The sequence below is a fragment of the Halichoeres trimaculatus genome, unplaced genomic scaffold, assembly GCF_033239565.1.
Source record: "Halichoeres trimaculatus isolate MK-OKI-2021-1 unplaced genomic scaffold, fHalTri1.1 fHalTri1_scaffold_13, whole genome shotgun sequence".
In the NCBI taxonomy this organism is placed as follows: domain Eukaryota; kingdom Metazoa; phylum Chordata; class Actinopteri; order Labriformes; family Labridae; genus Halichoeres; species Halichoeres trimaculatus.
The window spans coordinates 7,110,888-7,133,992 of NW_027437191.1; the positions used below are offsets into that span (position 1 = coordinate 7,110,888).

Here is a 23,105-nt window from a genome sequence, read left to right on the forward strand (position 1 = left end):
TTTAGTATCTGGAAATTAGACATTTTTGGGTGAATATGGCTCAGATTTGATCAAATGGATTTTTTTTCCTTAAGAACCAAGACAAAAACTTGATTGGATTTCTGTTTCGGCTCTTGTTAGTGTCTGATTTTTTTTTTACTACATTGAAGTATGAATAAATCTAGTTCATACCGTTAAGCCTTGTTCCAACAACTTCAGCTGCAAAAATCTGCCACTCAACAAATAAACAATTGGAAAAATACAGTAGTAGTCAAAAAACAAGTAGTCAAAGAAATGGAATATCTGTGTTCAGTTTTTCTATTTCTATTGAAAAACATACGAAGAAAACAGAGATAATCACTGAGATTTCAGGCATTTTTGCGCCCTGCAAAAGGTCAAAATTAAAAAAGGATTTTTTCCTGATTAAAAAAAAACCCTCTAACTTTATGTGATGAGTTCAACAGAAAAATATCCAAAATAAGACACAAGCATTCCCCTCGGTTAGAGTTTTTTGCAGTGTAGCCTGTGCACAAATGATTTATCTTTGATACTAGAACTGGTTTTGTTTGAACTAGTTTTCTGTCACCACTGAAAAAAGGTGATTAGAAATCATCTGAATAGCATTAACCAGCAGAAAGTCATCTACCTCAGTCAGCTGGGGCTAAGGAAGAAAGAGCCGGATGTGACTGTCATTTTACATCAGATCATTCAAAATAAATTAAGGTTAAAGAGGAGCCTGATAACAGAGGAACCATAGGAACAAGATGCCACAAGCAGATTTATTGTATGATTACAAGTTTATTATCGTGTCAGTGAAGACATTTTTTGTAACAGTATAAAGTACCAATATAAAAGAAGAAAAATATATTTTTTACAGACATCATATACACAAACACAAATCAGTGCTTCATTTTTAGACAGTTTCAGCTGACGAGTGATGAGACAAAACAGTTTAAAGATACGCTCATTCAGAGGCTAGATTTTCAGAGTAGCGTCCAATCAAAACTACAAAAACAATGCATGTTGTAGGTTTTGGGTTTTGTGGGCTGCTAAGTTGTTTTGGCATTAGGCCCAAAACCTGTTGTTCAAATGGAATCAGAATTTTTTCAGATACAGTTAGTGCCACCTTCTTAGTGTGATGGATAAATAAAATGGGAAAAAAAAGGTTAAGCTTCTTAAAGTGCTGAAGCTTAAAGAGGGGGTATTCTGCTTTCTCATATTTTAAAGAGGGGGTATGAAGATGCAGTGCTGGATGTTTATAAAAAAAAAATGTGTGCAGATTTGTAAACCTCTACATGTCAAAAGAAGGGTTTTTTAAAACACCAGTGTGAGGGGAAATTGACTTTTTAAAGCAGGGGCACCAGTCAGATAGTGTACAGACTTAAGAGGGGGAAAAAAAACTCATTACCCCCTCTTTAATGGTTAATGGTTTTTTTCCCTCTTTTGTCAACTGACTCATTTCCATTTCTGATGTACTCTGGAGTCCAAAATTTAACTGTTGATGATAAAATTCAGGTACAAGAGGAGGGCTTGACTGTTAATTTGGTAAAATATTTAGACATCAGGTCATTTCAAGAGAGCTTTGTTGCGTTGATGCTTCACATCTGTCCAACGTCACACACTGAATGGACGGATTAGAGGAGTTTAGATAGAGGGCTTGAAGAATTTTTTGAAAATAAACTTTTGTTCGGGTTTCCCAAATAATGCAATACCTTTTTTTAGCACATTAGCACCACACACTTAGGATTGTGAATCCATGATGTCTGTTTTAAAGAAGGGGACATCTTTTGCAGACTTTTGCAACCACTTTTTGGTCTCATTTGATGATCCTTGAACAACATTTGAATGAAGGCATCTGGCTGCTTGTCTGATAAGACCTGATAAAACTACAGCCTTTCCCCTCCAAGATAAAAAAAAAAAAAGTTCTGTTTTAACCTTGTAAGTGCAAGACTTTCTTATGGCTTCATTATCAGGAACCTTTGACTTTTTCTTGGAAATTTCACATTTTTCCTCCCAAGTTTTCTATTTTTAACCTTCCTTCAAAATAATCTGGTCCAAGAATTGTTTCTCAAACTTGGCGTCAGTCACAGCTGGTTCTTATCATGCTTGCTTACTTTTAAAAGTGTTCATTTTTTCTGAGAAATTGATTTTAATGTGATATTTTTGATTCTATAAAACAGACTAATGTCCTGGATTATCAGAGTAGAGAAGGAATGGAGAGGGGAAACAAAAGGAAGACTAACACAAGAGTCCTTGAACTTTACATAATTCTGAGTATCTGTGGACTGGACCCACTTGAGGGGTCTCTGATATTCTAAGAAAAGACCAGACTCCTCATCTTGTCCTGGTGTTGGGTCTTTGTGAATGAAACGTTAGCAGGTCTAGGCCTGTTAATGCTTCTTCTAGAGTTTTACAAGCTTGTGTCCAGACTCACTACTCCAGTGTGTTAATTCTGTAGTCATATTATGGCTGTTATCACATGATGTAAATATTTTCAATATTCCTTTGGCGTGCCAGGGACGAGTGCGTGTCTCGTATGTTTTCTCACTGGGACACAGATAATATCTCAAATGTCTTCAACGGGGTATTTTCTTGCTATAACAAGGTATTATGTCTGCCAATATTTTAATGAAAGAAGTAATTTGGCCAAGGAAAGAAAAGTGTTGAAGTAAAATAAGTGCGATCAACACTGAAGCCACTGGAATTATAGACCTGCCTCTTCCACAGTGCATCTTAAAGAGGGGGTATTTCTAGAAAATACAACGCACAAGATCTTCACCAGATTGTCACGAGATCTTCACTAGACTTGCTGAAATTAAGTCATTGCAAATGCATGTCTAACAACACTAGAAGAGAAGAAGTTCTTTACATTGTTTACAACAAATTTTTTGCCAAAAAATGTTGCCACAATTTAACGTCAGAAAGTGTTCAAACAGTAATCATGGTGGAATCTGTTTGATGACTTATATAAAAGCCAGTATTTTTTTTTTTACTTCCGACACGAGGAGTTCCACCAAGTCTGTCCGGAAGTTAAACATTTCTGGAAGTGTGCGTCACGGTAATTCTCTGCATAAAATGAACCACACAAGGGGGCGAGGCTGCTAAAATGACATCATTTGCCCGCACAAACCTGCATTGATGTGTCAAGCATAGAGCAACCTCAAGGCTCTCCTAACTGACATGTTGGAGGGGCGGGCCCCAAACACCAAGGTCTGCCCATAACCTTGCCTACTACAAGCTTTCAGAAAGCTGGCCAATCAGAGAGAAGGGGGTTTGTGGAGCAGGGAGTCTTAAAGAGGCAGCAGCTAAATCAAAGTGTTTCAGATGAGGGCTGTTTTCTAAAACAGGTGAGAAAAAAATGGGGATTTCTTTAGAAATACAAATCAGGCAAAGATACTACAGGACCACGAGAGGGATAATACAAAGAATTTAAAAAAGCACAATACCCCCTCTACAATGCATGATTAGACCTAGTCAGTTTAGTAAACATCCAAAATATGTAGCAGTAAAGATTTGCGAGCAATGACAGATAACATCGCTCTGACGTCTTTTATCTTTTACTGTAAAAAACTCCTCCTGAGCCGCAGATATCTACAGCTAACTTTGTCTTTTTTCATTTGTAAAAAAATATTCTTGGATTCTTTAAAACCTTACTCCCTTCTGGTTGGGGTTCTTTGCGTCTAACAGAAGAGCTCTCTACAGACACAGACCTGTTGCACATCAGCAAGATGCTATTTAAACCAGAACAGCCTCCAGATCGCTCAGTGACAGATCACAGATGTGAACCTCTCTCGTGGAAACATTCAGCTGTTGGAGTAAAGGCCAGTAAATACGGTTATAAAACTTTTTTTTTTTAGGGTGTCTTTAAATGAGGCTCAGAGTCCGTGTTGGTTTTTCAGGTAATCGGAGCCCTCGCTGTGGTTTTCCTCGCTGGTAACTTGAACCTTTCAGGACCGGACTGTCTGGTTCTCAGCTGTGTGTGCTGGCTGTGTGCTGCTGTCGACTGTGTTTGCTGAGGGATCAGCTGACACAAACTGGTTGACAATAGGGACAGGTGGCCTGCTGTGGCAGGGCTTCTTCTCCTCCATGGGGACGTACCGCCTGGTCAGGTATTTCCACAGCTGCTTCCAGCCGATGTAAACCAGCTCCACGAAGTTCAGCAGGATGCAGAGGATGGAGGTGCAGCCCATGATGTAGAGGAAGATCTTCTTCTCTGTGGCTTTGGAGATGAAGCAGTCCACAGTGTTGGGGCAGGGGCTCTCGCTGCACTGGAGCATGATGGGAACCTCGAAGCCGTTGTACACAAAGTAAAAAACAAGCAGAGAGCCGACCTCGAAGGTGGTCTTAAAGATCAGGCTGATGACGTAGGTGCAGAACAGGCCTCCGTCAATGCTCCCTTTGTCTTTGTACAGTTTCTTCTTGAGCTTAGCCTCCCGGTGCTCCCTGTAGGCCACGTGCAGCGCCACCAGCAGGGACGGCGTGGACACCATGATGAGCTGCAGCGCCCACAGACGCACCTGTGAGATGGGGAAGAAGTGGTCGAAGCAGGCGTTCTCACAGCCAGGCTGACGGGTGTTACACACAAAATCCTTCTGCTCATCCTTCCACACCTGCTCCGCCGCCGCCACGTACACCAAGATCCTGAAGAGGAAGACCACGGAGAGCCAGATCCGACCAATCACAGTGGAGTACTTGTTCACCCCGCTGAGAACATTCTCCAGGAAACCCCAGTTCATCTTTGTCCCAGTCTGCTGTCAGAGCACAAACACACAGTCAGGATTCATTTTTAACCCTGTTCTATTCTATTTTATTCCATTCTATTCTATTCTATTATATTATATTATATTATATTTTATTATATTATATTATATTATATTATATTATATTATATTATATTATATTATATTATATTATATTATATTATAATATAGCTCTATTTAAGTGTCTTCTACTCTATTCTATTTAGCTCTATTGTTTTCAGTTTTCTTTATTTTTTTTTTCATTCTATATAATTTTGCTCTGTTCTGTTATTTTGTTCTATCAAGCGTGTTTTCATCTACTAAAATTTTTCTGTTTCCTTTGATTCTGTTCTATTCAGATAATTTAATTCATTTTCTATGGTTCCACATTATCTTGTTCAATTCACTTGTCATTTATTTATATTTTTGTTCAATTTCATTTGTTTTTGTTTTGCTTTAGTACGTTTTTCTTTATTCTTTTAAGCTCTAATCTTTTCTTTTCTTTTATCATATTAAAACTAGTTGTTGATATTTTTTTACTTTGACTATTTATTTTGTTCTTTTAAGCTGTCATTGATTCCATTTAGTTTCCATCTATTTCATTCTGTTTTTTTTCTATGAAATTAAGCTTTATTCTATTCTATTCTATTCTATTCTATTCTATTCTATTCTATTCTATTCTATTCTATTCTATTCTATTGTACTTATCTCTACTTTTTTAATCTATTCTGTTTTCTTTGATTCTATTCTTACTCGCTCTGTTCTTTTTGCTTTTACAACAAAAAACTTTGTTTGTAAATCTTCTTTACTCTGTTCTTGTTCATTCTCATTTGTTCTCATTTGTTATATCCTGTTCTATTTATCTTTTATTAATTTTATTGTATTTTTTTTCTACCTTGTCTGTTCATTCCTAATATTTCAGTTTTCTTTGATTCTGTTATACTCTATTCAGTTTTACTCTTTTTCTGGTTTGATTCCTTTTATTCTCTCATTTTATTCTGTCTGACTTTGACTGTCTGACTGCTGTTTTATCCTATTTTTTTTTTTTTTTTTTTTTTTTTTTACTTAGTTCTGTTATTTTGCCCCCGTTGTTTCTTCATGCCTCTTACATAATTCACAGTAAACGTAATAAGCATTGATATCATCTGCACATTATAAAAACTCTTTCTATCTGTGAAGAATCCATTACAGCTGAACAATATTTACAGGTTTAGGAGCAACACGAGACAAAGACTTCCTCAAAGACTTCCTCAAAGACTACCTCACAGATTTTAGAGAGACCATGACAAACCACATTCTGCACAGACTACAGCATCACAGCTCTGTAGTAGAAGAGTCCAGGAGCTGAACTGACCTGTCTGCAGTCCTGACTTATTACTCAAAATTTGTAGCATCAATACATAAAAATGGTAAGCCTGAGCTGCTGATCAAAATGGGATGTTTCACTTTCTAAACTTCAGAAACTGGTCTTCTTGTTTCTGGAGTTTACAGAGTGAAGTTCAAAGTGGACACAGGGATGACCTCGTCCTCTGTTTTCAGAGCTGGCACTGGATGTTAAATGTAAAATGAGCATATATTGATCATGATACAACATGTGGTACAGTTCCACCTTTTTAAAGGTTGACTTACTTTAAGCTCATTTTGATCCATATAATGTGTTTAAGATCAGCTCGTGATTTATAACGTAAGGGATCTATGCTAACAAACTAGCCTGGCTTCACTATGTTTTCCTTTCCTGAAGTTTAAGTACTGCATTAGTCTGATTTTATTCCCCTGTAGCATTCATCACAGACCTGCTTTAGTATCCTTTGTTACAGTCGGATCTATCTGACTGTTATCAACACCTCTCTGTCTGTCTGTTGGTTTTGTGCAGCCGCCTCGGGGAGGTTTCAGCCTACGCCTGGCTGGTTATTAAACACAGGCTAACACGGTTTGCTGTTGGGTAAATATCAGAGACAGGGTAGGAACACAAAACAGATTCAAAGACACGAGGAGAACTCTCAGATGTGTGTTTGTCGCAAAGTGTTTGACTTTAATTTCAGAGCTGGGAGGCTTCACTGGAGCTCTTGTTCTGGTCACTGAATCTGAGCCTTCACAGTCATTTCATGAGATAGACTTCAAGAAGAGGTCTAGATTTTGGCCCAGGTTATACATAAAAAACATCATCCTTTTTCATTTTCATTTACTTGTTATGAAACAGAAAACTCTTTAATAATTGTAACCCAGGGAAAATATTACATAACTTATTGTAAGGCAAAGATTTTTTTTAGGACCTTTTTTGTAAAAAAAAAAAAAAAAAAAAAAAAAAAAAGACTTTAAATGGGTCCCACGCATCTGACAAGTCCAGAAAAATACTTTATATCAAGATTTTAAAAGACAAGATAATGCCTGACTTGCTTGTAGAGAATAAAACAAAATCTGCTAATAAGAAAAAATACTATTAATACAATTAAAGTTTTCGAATTTGGAGGATGTTTTAATTCTGTGTAACAACACATGTCAATTTTTCTTACCTCACTGGAAATTTTTGTAGGCTTCACAAGCAAATCAAGCAGTCTGTGAAACTTAAAACCCAGAAATTAAAGAAAGTATTCAGTGTCAACTTATCAATGTTTGAACAAAATCAAATGTTTGTGGTCGCACAAACAGAAAAGATGTTTGTCTGTGACAGTCACTGCATTTTTTAGGCAAATATAAAGACAGAGCTCATCCCTACAGTAGCCTGGAGGATCAAAGCTATTAAGTTTGCTTCATCCAGCCTGTGGAAACTCTTATTCTGAAGGCTGAAATCATTTTAAAGGAGGTGAGTTAATGTGTTTTGTAAATGAAAGAGAGAAAAGAGAACTTACCTGTGATGCTGCTGAGATGTGTCCTCCGTGTGCGCTGACAGCAGGTGGTGCCGGGCACTTCAGAGTGTGTGTGTGCGTGTGTGAGAGTGTGTGTATGTGTACGCTCTGCTCTCTGCACACCTGCAGGCAAGCAGCCACACCTTGCCTAACCTTACAACAAACATTTTTACATCGTCATGTGTCATATCAGAACCATCACACTTTCTGTTTTGTTTTCAGGAGTTTTACTGTAGGTTACAAGAAATCACGTGAGACAGAAACTTCCCCCAGATAACCTGTAAAACATGCATAAAGAAAAGAATGTGTGTAAGAAAAAGGCATGTGTGTGCGTGTTTGTGTGTGTGTTCACGCACAGACAGCATCTCCATGGAGCCATCTAATGCAAATACTTTGTGCAGCTGATCAGACTGTGGCTCTGTGTGCGGGAAGAGGGCTCTGTGCTCTGTTTCCTGATTCTCCACCTGCTCTGAACTCACACATGTAACTTTGATGAGCTGAGGTCATTTTACGCGCAAGGTAATGGATAATACATGAGGTAACCTCAGTCCTCTGTCTGCTGTTTGTCAGAGCTTTACACCCACAGTTCAAAAATATCACCTCAGGGTTTAATTTAAAGATAACGCATGGATTTTACATCAGATAAGAATGGGAAAAAAGTCAACTCTAAAACTCCAGAGACTGGACTCCTCTGTCCCCCTTGAAGTTTACATACTATTTTTAAAAGAAGAGGGGCCTGTTCCAATTTTAATCGAAAGGTGTTATTATATTCAAAATGGGCTGATACATATTTCACAAAAAAAAAAAAGGTTAAATGTGTTAATGTAAACATCATTTTTTATCTTTGTTCTGTATAGAATATTGAATGTGGGTTTGTGAGATTTAGAAATCGCTGTACTCTATTTTTATTCACATTTTAATCAACATCCAATCTTTTTGGAAGTGGGCTGTAGTGTACAAATGATACAGACGTCACATACACCCAGGAGTGCAGTCCCCACCCGTGGCCACAGGGGGCGCTGTGATCCTCCAACCACTTTCTTCTTCTCCTGTCTCTTCGTCTTCGTCCTCTTTGACTTCAAAACATGTCTGCCTCTATGGATTCATCACAACATTAGCTCAGAGCTCTGTAATGTTTATATCTCCTCCACTGCCTTCACATAGTTAGATTCACTGACTGAGCTGCCCGGCGAAGCATCGGCCGAGCGGACATGGCGGAGAAAGAGGCCGGTAAAGGGAAGGAGGCCACCGGGGAGAAAGGTTCCAGAACCCCCGGGCTGAGAGGAGCTCAGACCACCACACTGTTCAGAGCTGTCAACCCTGAACTCTTCATAAAACCTGTAAGACTTTCACTTTCATCATCACACATTAAGTGTTTGGTTAAAGACTGCAGCGGGAAATCTTTTTACTGCAATAAATCTAGCTTCACATGTAGCTTCTATAAAGCTAGCATAACATGCAACTCGATGTGGTAGAAGAGAATGGATCCTTTTTCATTATTTAACTTGTTAATTTAGCTTGAAAGCTTCACCTCTAGTTTTTTTTTTGTTTGTACAGTAAAAAACACATGAGGTTTTAGCTGAGTATGTTAAACCTTTGAATTTTTTTTTTTCTACTTTAGTTTTAATGTTTGATCTCTGGAAGGTTCTTTAATCCTTTATCTTTAAATTGTTTTAATTTTTGCAGTTTTATGTTTTTCTAATGTTTTTTTCTTCCTTTTATCTAGATGTGGTTATTAGCTTTTCAGATTCTTTTTTAATTTTATGGTTATTAATCCTGTCCTTCAAAAGTATCTTTTACTGTTCATTTTAATTAATTGCACATTTTAACCACGTTTTATTATTATTATTATTATTATTATTATTATTATTATTATTATTATTATTATTATTATCATCATCATTATCATTATTATTATTACTATTATTATTATTATTATTATTATTATTATTATTATTTTACTTGGAATCAAAATAGCTTGTCCAAATCTGAAAACATTAACTTACTTTTACATTAATTTCCATTCCCGCATCTGTGTAGTAATCCTGACCACCTGACACACGTCACCATACAAACTAAAGAGGCAACTATTAAGAATAAAGATTCTTAATAATACTGTGTGAATGAAATGATAACAATTATTTTAAAAAAAAAGAAAAAGTCAGGGCAGTGCATGGAGCTGCTCTTCTGTCATTCCTACACTACACTTAGACAGACATAATGTCATATTGGGTGCGTCTCAAAGCTCCAAAGTTCCATCCTTCCTTCCTCCACTTGCGTCTTAGTCCCTCCCACTAGAGATGATGGAGAGACGCAAGGAAACGAAGAGAGGAGAGAGGATGGAGGAGATTAGTTTTTAGAGCAATGGGACATCCTCTCCTTTGGAGCGTCATATGAAGCGACGTGTTTTTACCAGTAAAATGAGTAATTATTAAATTATTTATGAATTATTCAGCCCTTATCTAGAGCACATCTGATCGTGAACTCTGAAACTTATCAATATAACCCACCTTATTGTGTCTCAGGAAGATATTATTTATCAGTCAGTTTTCTGTATTAATCCTCTGTTATATTGATTTGATGATGGTTGTGTTCAGTGTTTTGTGCTTTAAACTCACAGCGAACACTTAAATACCAGATTTATGACCAGTTCCTGAACGATCCTCTGTGCCTGTTTTCAGCTCGTCTTTTCTTTCATTAAACTCTGTTGTGTTTGTGAAGTTTTATGTAAAGTCTGAGCCACTGCAGCGCCCAATCAGAGAGTGATATTCCATATGGGGGCGTGTCTGTCAGTGAAAAGACTTCCACAAAGCCAGCTCCTGTGATTCCTCAATCATAACTCCTCCAGTCAGTCTCCTCCATCCTCTCTCCTCTCTCCTCCAAGCGCAATTATCACTTTGGGACAGTCTTCAAAATGGCGACTGGGAAAGTACTTTCGGTGCCGCGAAGGAGATGGGGTGGAGGAGACATGAAGTTAATGCATTGAGACGCACCCATTGTACCCCAAGGTGGACCACTCTGTGTCCCATGCCTTCTGTTTTACACCTCTGACCTCCACAAAAAAGCTTGTCAAAGTTTCTTGAAATAAAAATGTTTTCATGCGAGAAACTAAAGCAGTAAATAATGTATTTTACCACATTGGCAGATGTTTTTACTCTTTTCAAGCAATTCAGGCATTATTTTAAGTTTAATAACTTGAAATAGGACAACATGTTTCAATCTAAGTTTTGTAGACATTCCTTTGCTGCAGACATACAGTTTCACAAGTAACACTTTTTTTTGTGAGAACTGAAGAAGCAGGGGTAGCTGAGGTCCTTCAGTTCACAATCTGTAAACTGCTTACAGCGAGAGATCTCCATTATTTCAGTCCAAAACTGAATTCTTTTATTCTGTGATTTTTCCCCCCTCAGTCTTCAGTTTCTAAAAAACTCATACCAGCCAGGCTCTGTTAGAACAGATCTAAATTATTATGATTCATTCATGCTGTGGATTGTTTTGTAGGTCAGTGTAGTCAAACTGAATAAGAGATGAAGTGAGAAATGTTAATGTCTTTGTGATCAGGCCTGAAAATCAGCTCATCTTTTCTGTCATTACTAACACAAAGCTGTGTCGTGCTGCAGAACAAACCTGTGATGGCGTTTGGACTGGTGACCATCACGCTGTGTGTGGGTTACCTGGGTTACATGCACGCCATGAAGGAGAACGACCAGCAGCTGTATGAGGCCGTCGACAGCGAGGGAGAGAGATACATGAGGAGGAAGACGTCTAAATGGGACTAAAACTATCACACACAGACACTGTGTGTGATAGATGGACTGAGTGATTGAAGCCCGTGGTGTTTTCTCTCTGTGCTTCAGTTTAACTGTCTTTACAGTAGATCTGCTGGTTTAATCCAGAGCGTATCGCCAAGTGACTCGGCACCGATGAAAAGCAGACAACAAGGCGTTTCCTGAGGCTTCATGTATCGACCTCGGCTCCTTGTCTTGAGTTGAAAACTTGTGTTCAATAATTTTCTCACAGAGTTTTTATGATTTATTAAAGAACATGAAAAACTTCACAGCGTGATCTTTGTACGGGTCAGATGTCCGCTCACAGGAGAGGGTCAGAGTCACTGCTTTTTGGCTTTCTCCCCCTGCAGAGAAAAAAATGACACTGTAGTTGATTTTGTTAAAACCCACAGCTGTCTGATTAAATTTCTCTTACATGACCTCATCATTTCAGCAAATTTAGGGATTTCTACAACAAATGAATATGTAGATATTACAAAATCTGCACATTTAGTTTGAACATTGGTTATTGCTCATTTAAATCCATGTTAAATATGGGAAAGCAGAATGTACACCCTTTGAGGAGCACATTTGTGCGATGAACTCATGATTTGCAGGTATGTGCAGAAGGTGAAACACATTGACTTGCTTCTTGAGTTTTAATCCAGTTTGAAAAGACTTTGTTCCATGTGTACAGTTAAGAGTGGACAAGTTAAACAGTGGGACAAAAAAGAATTAACAATAAATTTCTGTGGTTACCTTGATAACGTCAGCGAGCTCCTGCAGTGTTTGTTCATACCGGGCTTCCATACTCTTTAGGTTCTCTGGTTTGACGATCTGCTTCTGAATTCCAGGACTCCCTGCTTCCTGAACCATCCGGAGGAAGTCCTTCTCCTGAGTTGAGCAAACCAGAAACACTTTTATTTTTCACTGTTTTTTATGAATCACCTCTTATTATTTGAGTCTGTCCTCTATTCATTTATCTACACGCACCTGAACCCCAAGTAGAAAGGTGAAGGCCAGGCCTGCTTTCCCTGCTCGAGCTGTTCTCCCGATCCTGAACAAAAACAGAGGATTGATCTTGATTTTTACCTCGTAAGATGGAGGGAATGAAGCATGAATGTAGGAGCTGTTAGTATGATTATTGTTGGCCACTAGATGGTGCTGTTTCTACCACTAATCTAGCACTAGGTGGGTTAAATGAGAGCAGGTAAAGGTGAAACCCAAAGCTCCAAAGTTTCATCCTTGCTTCCACCACCAGAGATGATGGAAGAGATGCAAGAAAATGAAGGAGAGAGGATGGAGGAGATTCGTTTTTAGAGCAATGGAACATCCTTGACGCGTTTCAGTGATGACGGCATCAGCTGATTTACCTCTAGCTCATCTGTCAGTCAGTTCTAACAGCTGTTTGTGCATCTGGGCATGTGCGCTGTAATAACTCTGATCAAACAGAAACAGTAACCTGTTTAACAAACATGTTACCATGACAAAAACACTCTGTTCATTCTATGTGCAGTTTAGAAGCTCACAGATCACTCCATCGGCAAAATGTTCCGTTATAAGATTACTTATTAATTATTTAGCCATCATCCTGAGTGCATCTGATCATAAATTGCGAAACTTATTAATAACCTGGTTAATTTTATTGATTTGATAATGGTTATGTATTTTGTGCTTTAAACTCACATCAAACCCATTTTTCATTCCAGCTTTATGATCCGTTTCTGAACGATCCTCTGTTCCTGTTTTCAGTTCGTCTTTTCTCTCATTAAACTCTGTTGTGTTTTTGTGAAGTTTTAAAAAAGTCTGAGCCGCTGCAGCGTCCAATCAGAGAGTGATATTCCAAATGGGGGGGTGTGTCTGTCAATAACAAGACTTCCACAAAGCCAGATCTTGTGTTTCCTCTCTTCTCTGAGCCCAATTAACACTTTGGGACGTCACCTAATATGGTGACACAGGAATTACTCATTGTACCGCAGTGGAGAGAAGAGACTGCAGTTTAATGCTTTGAGATTCACCCTGTGTTAGAAGATGACAGGAGCACATGGTTCTTCCCAGAACACAGAACATAAAAAGGCATCATTTAAGTTTAACAGCAGATGAAGTAATCAATTTTCATCCCATGGTAATAAATTGCTCTGGATAATGAACATGCATAAAGGACATCACCTGAAAAGGTTTGGACAGTCACCATAAAGGTATTAACTGGAAATATGTGATTTAAAGCTGACCTGTGGATGTACGTCCTGATGTACTGTGGCGCATCATAGTTTACAACACATTTGACCCCGGTGATGTCGATGCCTCTGGCGGCTGCGTCTGTGCTGATCAACCTGCAGAAGGACATGAATACTTAAATTACTTAGACAATACAAGAAATGACCCAGCTGTCTGAATTAGTCTGTCAATGAATGTCACATTTTTAAAAAATCGAACACACTTCATATCAGGGTACAAAAAACGTTCACAGAGAGGATATGTCTGTCACTTTATGGAAGGTATCAAGTTTTCCTTTACTGTTGGAAATGATTTGAAAAAGACTTCATTGCTTATGGGGCAGTAATCTGTACTTATTTTATACCCTGAAACAGGGGTTCTCTAACTTTTTTTAGACCATTTTAGACCCCTTTCAGCTTAGATATTTTTGCAGGAACCCCTTCATTATCATAACATCAATAAGTGTAATATTAATACTATCTAATGATGAACTTCTCAACAACAAAATTAAGCTACATTTATACTTTTCAAGTAATTAATTTTGTCAGTGGTGTGCACAGAGAGTGGGGGAAACATGCGCTAAAGCACCCTTCTGGTTGGCAAAACCTACTTAACCGCCCATTTGGATGGTTAAATATGGTAAACTGCTCTCTCTGGTGACAATGACAGATGTTGTATTTGCATTTTTTTCTTCTTTTTGCCCCTGCCCTTCAAAAAGTCTGTGCACGCTACTGAACCACAATGTCTTTTTGTTTTGTAGCTGTGTTGTAGTGTATGAACGGATCAACCGGTCACAAAAGCCACGTTTCCACCAAGCAGACCGCTTCGGATTCGTCTCGACACGGCACATGTTTTGTTGCGTTTCCACTGACTTATCCCGGGACAGATCCCTTAATAACCGAGACAAGCCATCCCACTTTTAGGGACCCTTTCGTATGGGTGCCAGACTGAACCGATCTGCTCTCAGAAGGTGGAGCAACAACACTGCAGACGGTTGATTGGTCGAAAGAATCGTCACTTACTGTGCTACAGCGGCTGCATTTCTCCTGGTGGCACACAGACTTTTCTGAAACAAAGCTTGATTGTTCTTTGTATCAAAGAGCTACATGTCAATCACAGAGAGGACAAAATGCTGGATGTCTTCCATCTATGCTCTTTGTTTACTGTGTCACGTTTTTCTTCTTTGTTTGATTTATTAGCAGGGTACATTGTCTCACTGCTACGGTGTCACGCTACTATTTAGCTGTGGCTGTTGGCATCCGGCTTACATGCCACCTAACAAGAGAGGGCACAGTTTGCTGTGGAAACGCAAACGGGATCAGACTTAACTGTACAAAACGAGCCAAACCATACTGCACTAAACCAGACTGCTTGGTGGAAAGCAGGTAATCAAATAAGAATTGAACTCATGGCACAAAGCTGAAATGGGCCATAGTACTGGAAAGAAATATCTGGTTTTATTGGTGCAAGAGATCCCAGTTTGTTGCTTTTTCGATGATAAAGCACACTTTTACAATTTCTTGAAAGTTATTCCCCGGACCCCCAAGCAATGGTTCGCTGACCCTCTGGGGTCCTGGGACCACACTTTGAGAAACACTGCCCTAAAAAACTAAAACCTAAGCAAGTGTCCTGTCTCATTTCTGCTAAAATTCTCTTATTGGACTCAAAATGAGCCACATTCACCTGAGAAGTCCAGAAGAATGTCTGAATCCAAGATATCAAAAACAAAAACGACGCCTGAATTTCTTGAGAGTTAAAAGAATTTGCTAATGAGGAAAGAAAAATGTGCATATCAAATTGTAATTCACTCATCTAATAACATGAAACTAAGCAAGTTTGAGTTTAACAGCTTAAAAGGTAAAAATTTTGCCGAAAATTCACCCTCATACAGAGTGTGCTGATAGAGAAATGATCTAAACTCGCATATATTTCTGCTGTTTTTTTTTACAACACCCTGCATAATCTTTTTCTCTGTCTTTGTCTCTCACACACACAGATAAAACACACTCACAGTTGGATCTTTCCTTGTTCAAACTCCTTCAGCGTCTTCTTCCTCTCACCAGGAGAGAGTCGTGAGGAGAACTCTGCCGCCTGAACGCCACCAAAGAGCTGCAGCAGCAGGAAGAGCCTGAAGAGTAATGATGAACAGTCAGGTCCAGCTGCAGGAGGAGTGGACAAGAAGTGGACAGGAAGTGGACTTTAAGGGTTTAGTGGGACTGACCTGTGGGCTGTCTCTCTGGAGTTGGTGAAGCAGAGGATGGGGCTGAGCTTGAGGCGCAGGATGAAGTGGAGGATGAGGAGGGGCTTCTTGCTAAGCGTGCAGGGAACATAATACTCCTACAAACACAGAGGGAGGGTGGCAAGAGTAAACCAACAGGTCTTTAGTTTCTGCACCATGCTTTCAGAGTTTAAAGCAGCCTCTTACCGTCAGTCCCTGGGGGAAGTCGAAGCGGTCTTGTGCCTGAGTGGGGGTAGCTGGCGTGGAGCCGGTCTGGCTGTGGATGGAGCTGAAGAGTCGGGGCTGGTGGAGGCCGAGCTGCTGCAGCTTCTCGGGATTCTGTGTGAGCGTGGCTGAAAACAGAAGCTTCTGAAGAGGCATCTGAGGAGGAGACAGACTGAGAGGACGAACAGGGGGTCAAATATAAACTCTGTGTGGGTCGAAGACGACAGAGAACGTTTTGCTTTTTCACATCACACTGCAAAAAACTGAAATCTTATCATGTGTTTTTGTCTTATTTTCAGTAGAAAATTCCTTTTTTAGACTTAATCTGAGCCACAATCATCTCCAGAAAAATCTTATTTCAAGTTATTAAAAGAAAAAATGCTTGTAACAAGTTACCAAAATCTGCCAATGGAACAAGAGAAAAGTTACTCGTAATCAGACATTTTTTTAGCTTTGAGCAATTCTTTTCTTTGTCTGTAAATAACTTGAAACATTTTTTTTTTGGATTAATCAATTGAATGTGGCTCATATCAAGTATAACAAGACAATTTTTACTTAAATTAAGACAAAAACACTTGATATGATTTCAGTTTTTTTGCAGTGCACCACATTCGGCACCTTTAAATCACAAAATCAAGGATTGAACCTCACAGAACACAGGAGCACTGTTCTGCCTCTGTCTGCACCTCTTGGTTTTTCAGTTAAGTTTGGTTGCAGAGACACAATGACTGCTGCAAACCTGCCGGATCAGCTAAAGCCACAGTAGCGATAAAACAGTGCCCTCACACTCCCTCGTCATGTCTTCAGGTGTGAACAGACTCACCTGGCCGCCGTGACGTGTGTGGTTTCAGTCCGTCTGAAGATGGACGTGGCGTCTGTTCCACTTCCTGTTTTGAACACCGCCTTCTCCACCTGACTGAGCCACGACTGGTGCATGCTGTCAATCATCCTGTCGGCCTCGTCAATAATCTGGATCAAATAATCAACATGATTAAAATCTGCAGCTCCTTTTTTTTAGATTATTCACAGTTAGCAGGGAGTATTCAGAATTAAGTCTCACCAGAAATCTGAGGTGTTCCAGGTTAAAGCCTGAATTTTTGTTAATGTGATCGACCAGCCGGCCCGGGGTGGCCACAACGATGTCTGCTTGACTGCGTCTTATCCCGCCTCTGGTGGAAAACCAGGAAAATGAGAAAAGAGAAACACACGTTGAATAAACTGATATGAAAATCTGAATTGTGTTTTAAGTGTGTGAAGGTTTGGCTCAGCAGTTAGAGCTCCTTAATATTCATTTTGTCTCTTCAGTGTCTTTCATCTTTAAGAAGGCACAAGGCTGCGATAAAAACTCTGTATAAAAGTGATTTCTTGGAATTTCAAGGAGCATTGAGCTCTTTTTAGTCTCTTCCATCCTCCTTGGACCACTAGAGTATCTTTACGTGATTTACAGTTAACAATAATCCCTATTTTTCTCACACTGGTGTTTTTTAAACCCTTATTTCAGCTCAGTTACACCTTTGACCTGAGAGGACAGGACAGCGTATGGAGCAGGAAACAGGCTGTAGGTTGGATCAGGTCGTATCCGTCTGTAATCTGGTTTATACTGTTGCGTCATATGGACGGCGTACCCTATGCCATAGGTCTGTGATGCCCTTTTTTTTACTTGCAAAAGCCTGCGCCTGTAGACTGATTTGAACTTTCTCTCAAGTGTAACTTAATAATGTGCCAAATTGTTGTGGAACGAAAAACCCTGTGATTGGTCCGCTGAGCAGACTCGTGTTCTGTATTCACAACATTTCAGGAATCAGCCACAGACTGTATAATTAAAGGAAGTAGTTTCTCTGATGTCACTCGTCTGTTTCTGAACCAGACTTTTGAAGCAGATCGGCTGTTGCAGCCATATTGGAAGTGATAGGCGCTTTGAGTACAGCTATAGGGCACCTGTCAGTCACGTGAGCTTAGGGATGGGGACCAAATAAGGTACTTTTTTAGGTACCAACTGAATAATATCAAAAGTACTGGGTTCTGAGTCACGCAAAATCAAAAGGTACCATGTTTAGGTACCTAAATGCATCCTTCTGACCGTGAGGGAGTGGAAGAGAAGGTGATTTTCCATGTTGGACATGAACACAGCATTTCAAGGTTATATATTGAAAAATACATTTGTTAAATTGAAAAAAAAAAACAATATTTAACAAATTGATATTTTTTACAACATAAGCACCAAAAAGTTCCGAAAACTGGTACCGTTAAGTACCAGTACCGATTGCCAGGTACCGGGCATCGGTACTGTATCCTTTCAAATGTGAAAGGTGCCCATCCCTACGTCAGCTGAGCTGCACCTCTGATTGGGTAAACTTAAGATCTTAATATCCTCTAAACTGTCAAGTAAGAAAAAATTTTGCAAAAAGCTTGCTTAATTAAAAATGTGGTTGGTCACACAGCAGTAATATTTTTAGGGGTGCTGGGAGAACATTTAGAGATGCTTCAGCACCGGCAAAAAGGGTCTGACAACACCCACTGAGAGCAGACAGCGTCGCAGGACTGGACACAGACGATCTGATGATCATACAGACCACACTGCCTTCATGAGCTTCAGAGGAGTTTTGTTGAGCAACATGAAAACATCGACACAGAAGTATGAAATGCTCAAAGCTACATCAGCCACTAACATGTGGAGTCAATGTTTAAGTTTAAAAACGGCTTTAAGTGATGACCTCATAATTTCAGCAAGTCTCATGAAGATAGGAATGGGTACCTTTCACGTTTGAAACGATGCGGTACCAATACCCGGTACCTGGCAATCAGTATTGGTACTCAGCGGTACCAATTTTCGGTACTTTTTTGTGTTTATGTGGTAAAAAATATCTCCTTTTTTAAGAATATATATATATATTTTTTTTTTCAATTTGACATATGTATTCTTCAACATATAACCTTGTTTTGCTGTGTTTGTGTCCAGTATGAAAAATCACCTACTCTTCCACTTCCTCACAGTCACAAGGATACATTTAGGTACCTAAACATGATACCTTTTGATTTTACATGAATCAGTACCCGGTACTTTTGACAGAATTCGGTCTGTACCTAAAAGGACGAGGTCACACTGGCCCTCCAAAACGTACCGTGCTTAAGCACGATTGCCCCCCTGCAGCGCCGATCCCCAGCTGGAGAGTATGGCCGGTGGTCACACTAAAAGTACCGAATTCGGTACCCATCCCTACATGAAGATCTCATTTTATTTTTACACCATTGATCAGTTCAGAGACAGATTCAGGAATTTCTCCAATATATAAATGTACAGGTTTGAAAGTCTGCACTCATTTCATTTGAACATCCAGCGTTGGTTTTAATTTAAATAATGTTTGAAACTTGTAAAAGCAGGATACACCATCTTCAAGAGGTTGAACCACTTTATTAATATGACCAGGGTGATTTTGTGATCACAGTTATTGAGGAGGAGAAATGTTCTCCTCTTAAAGGGACAGCTCAGTTATTTGAGGTGTGGCTGTGTGATGTACTTTTAATAGTTAACATGTCAGGAGAATCATTCATTTAACAACTATCCTTTAAATCTGAAACCAGACTCACCTGAGCTTGGAGAGGGACTCCTGCTCTGCAGCAAACGTCTTCTGACCGGCTAACATCACCACCTTCAGGTTGGTTCCCTCAGCGTACGATGTGAACACTTTACAAACCTGCACATTCAAAAAAAAATTAATGTATTAAATATACTGTGTGGACAGAATTAAACTTTGATTTTTTGGGTCAACTTGATCTCAAACTTAAAAACTGTCTCCTGTCTGTTTTTCTCCATACAGACCTGCTGATGCTCAGGCTATACACGCTCTTCAAACAGAAACTAGAAATGACTACAGTTCTTACACCTGACCCTCAAAGTCAGAGTAATGAAAGCAGAGAGTGTGTGTTTTTAAAGTCTCTGACCTGCTGAGCCAGCTCTTTGGTCGGCAGCACAGCCAGAGCCCGAACCTCACACACCACCCGCTCCATCAGCACCTGGGAACACATTCAGTCAGCCTGGGGTTGTTTCTCAACATCTGACATCTTCACACATGGATGAGCAGTGCTCACCTGTATGACAGGTAGGACAAATGCCAGAGTCTTGCCACTGCCTGTTGGCGCGGACACACAGATATCTCTGGGCTTGTAGCCTCCTTGGCCAATCAGAAACCCCATCTGTGAACTCTCCAAGATGGCCGGGATGACCTCTGCTTGCACTGTGAGATGATCAGAACTTTAATTTCTCAGTTTCAGGACACACTTCAAGTAAATTTACAGTATGATCTTTGTTATTACCTATTATCTCTTACTACCTGGAAAAAGATGCTGAATCCCATTACTCTGTATTTTTTTCACCAACTGGGCAGACAGTCCCGGGATGTCAGAGACAGGGACCAGGTTACTTTTAATGTCTCTGTGAATCACATCAGGCTGAGCGAGCCACTGAGGCAAGACTCTGTGAACCTGTGAACAGAATAAAGTCTCACACAGTGGGTTTTTCTCCACATCCACTCAGATCCATTTAGCTCCATCAACAGATGACTCTACCTTTTGCACTGGTTTGTTCTCAAACCCTCCCAGAACCGTGAAACCAGTTGGAGCAGACGTTTGTTTCTGTGTTTCTTTTTCTGTCTCTGCCTTCTCTTTTTCTCCTCCCGTGTCCTCCCTGTCTTTTTTTTCTGCTGCAGGTGTTTCCACAGCACCTCCATCTGGACCTCCTAAAATCCAGAGACAGGCATTCAGACAAAGATGCTCAGACAATCCAGTTTTACATTTAGGAGTTAATTTAAAGAAAAGGGAGGAACCTGTGAGGTGAGTCATGACTGGGAGTGAGTGTGTTGGTTACATGATTTAATAGAGAGCAGAGCTGAATGGTAAAGGAACTGCTGCAGTTGTAATTTATAGATAAATAAAAAAGCTGATCAGATAGCTTCTTTTCAACCCAGCCCAGAATGTAATAACATAATTTAATTTAATTTTTTATTTATATTTTTTCAAAAAAATGTCAACTTTGAGGGATTTAAAGGAGTAGGAGCCAAAAAATAACAAATTTCCCTCAGGAATCAAACCATTAGTACACTTCCTGTTAGAGATGAGGAAAACAGCAGGGTTAATGCAGTGAGAAATTTAATTTTAGTTCTTGTTTCTAAGTGTCAAATAAGGGTGGGAGAAAAAATCTAAATACAATACATCAGGATTTTTTGTTTGATGATATCAAAATTAGGGTTTTCTGTCAAAAAGTGTTTTTTTTTAATTCCCCATTTCAGTCTTTGTTTATAAACTGGATTGGAAAAAAGTTTCCTCTTTTCTCCAGCAGAGGGTAGCAGAGGGTGAAATGTTTCTCTCTGACTCATGTGATGTGCATTTTATGAGAGAATATGTCCCCTGATATAGTCTGTAGATATTTTCATCATCATTTAACTTTTTCACATGGTATGGTGTTGAAAAAGCAAACTAAAAATCGCAAAAATGGTAATCATTGAAGAATCGCAATTTGAATCGAATCGAAACCGCAAAAATCGTGATAGATTTAAATAATAAGAAAAGCGTATCGTCTCAGTCCTAGTGTCAAACTCCATTAGTTTGGCTTTAAAAGAAAAAGTATAATAAAACACATTTTATCCTACTCGAGCCCATTGGACTCCGCTTTCTGCTGTCAGCTAAAATCAAACCCTGCCGAGGAAAGCTTTTCAAGAGACAAAATGAAGGTGTGATGAAGATCTTATGTCATGTTGTAATATGCACAAAAAAAGGACTAATAGTCATACTTGAAATACAACACTTCTCTAATTATTCTGGTCTTTTTTCTTTGCCAGCATTTCTCAGAGGGGGTTGGTAGTTCCACATATTTCTATCATGGCCATGGAAAGAATTCAGAGTGTATGACTTGTTCTGTTCTTCTTTGAATCAGCTGCTCTTAACAAGCTTTCCAACATTAAAGTGCTGCAAAATGTGCAGATATACATCAGCTACAAACATGGTTTCATGGCATGTTTGTCAACAGGGCTGATATATGCCTATGTTCAAACAATGTACTTTTTGTGAATTACAGGGTTACAACATGAGAGGAGTGTTTATGAGCACAAGCACAAACCTGACTGATCCTTCTTTATCTTCTTTTTCTTCTTCTGTTTTTCATTAGCAGCTTTCTTTGTGCCCTTTTTCTCTTCCACAGGTTCATCCTGGTTATCAGAGTCTGAGACAGACTCCTTCCCTACTTCTGATTTCTTCTTTTTAGGACGCAGACACTCTTCACTGCCCTCATTGTCAGTTTTTCTTTTTCTTTTCACTTTCTGTTGTTGTTGTTTCTGTTCTTCGGGTTCCTGTTTCTGTTCTGTGAAATTCTGTTGCTGCTTTTCTTTTGCTTTCTGCTTCAGTTTATCCAGCAACGCCTGGGAACGAGACTCCTTTGAGATGCTGCCATCTTCCTCCTCCCCAAGATACCTGTGAGGCCCAGGACAGAGTTAAAGACATGGTACAGACTATTAAGTCAGCTCCTATGTCAGTTTACAGCTCTTTGAACAACATACATTTTGTATTATGGCAAAAAAAAAATCTCTGTCACCAACAGAATCATAAAAAGCATGAAATAGTGTTGTCACACAAAGATTTAAGTCACTTTCTTTTAATTTTGTATTACCTTCTAAAATGTTTTCAGCCTGATACAGTTACACATACATATGTAAAATCCCATACACATTATTCTGACTCTACGAAGGCGTGCAGTTATGTGACACACAGAGAGAGCAAAAGTGAGTGACACAGTTATGAGAAAATACAAAAAACACCCTACCTGTTCACAAGAAACAGGGACATTCCCCCTTGATTCGACTCCTCACGAACGTTATGAAATATTTGTGGCGATTAATTTTCGAGGATTCTTTAACACTTTTTATATATCAGCGCTGAAACATTTCCAAATCAGCTTTGTTTCTTCTAAATCCTATCATCGATAAACTTCGTTTTCAGCCCTCTTCTCATGTGTTCCCCATACTGTATCGGGCGCATGTTATAGACGTCACACAGGCTGGTGTTACAATTCAAAAGGCTACCCTGTTAACCAACGGCGGTTTTCGTGGTAGGCTAATAGCAGCTG

The 23,105-nt window shown here is 39.3% G+C and overlaps 3 protein-coding genes across 3 annotated transcripts; 1 reads left to right on the plus strand and 2 right to left on the minus strand.

Moving 5' to 3' along the window:
* Positions 1 to 3,926: 3,926 nt before the first annotated feature.
* Positions 3,927 to 4,715, minus strand: gjb7 (gap junction protein beta 7). The gene is made up of 2 exons (XM_074685341.1): positions 4,009 to 4,715; positions 3,927 to 3,975 (listed from the first exon to the last, which is right to left on the minus strand). Exons 1-2 carry the CDS (start codon positions 4,713 to 4,715, stop codon positions 3,927 to 3,929), a joined length of 756 nt encoding a protein of 251 aa, XP_074541442.1.
* Positions 4,716 to 8,606: 3,891 nt separating this feature from the next.
* smim8 (small integral membrane protein 8) lies at positions 8,607 to 11,619 on the plus strand. Its single transcript, XM_074685684.1, has 2 exons — positions 8,607 to 8,904; positions 11,185 to 11,619. The coding sequence occupies exons 1-2, from the start codon at positions 8,776 to 8,778 to the stop codon at positions 11,341 to 11,343; spliced, it is 288 nt and encodes a 95-aa protein (XP_074541785.1). The 5' UTR covers positions 8,607 to 8,775; the 3' UTR covers positions 11,344 to 11,619.
* Positions 11,569 to 23,081, minus strand: ddx51 (DEAD (Asp-Glu-Ala-Asp) box polypeptide 51). Its single transcript, XM_074685683.1, has 16 exons — positions 22,803 to 23,081; positions 22,104 to 22,453; positions 20,558 to 20,727; positions 20,323 to 20,473; positions 20,081 to 20,226; positions 19,934 to 20,005; positions 19,580 to 19,686; positions 17,052 to 17,160; positions 16,815 to 16,960; positions 15,974 to 16,163; positions 15,770 to 15,885; positions 15,560 to 15,676; positions 13,563 to 13,664; positions 12,325 to 12,388; positions 12,091 to 12,225; positions 11,569 to 11,696 (listed from the first exon to the last, which is right to left on the minus strand). Exons 1-16 carry the CDS (start codon positions 22,823 to 22,825, stop codon positions 11,673 to 11,675), a joined length of 2,022 nt encoding a protein of 673 aa, XP_074541784.1. The 5' UTR covers positions 22,826 to 23,081; the 3' UTR covers positions 11,569 to 11,672.
* Between the last annotated feature and the right edge of the window lie 24 nt (positions 23,082 to 23,105).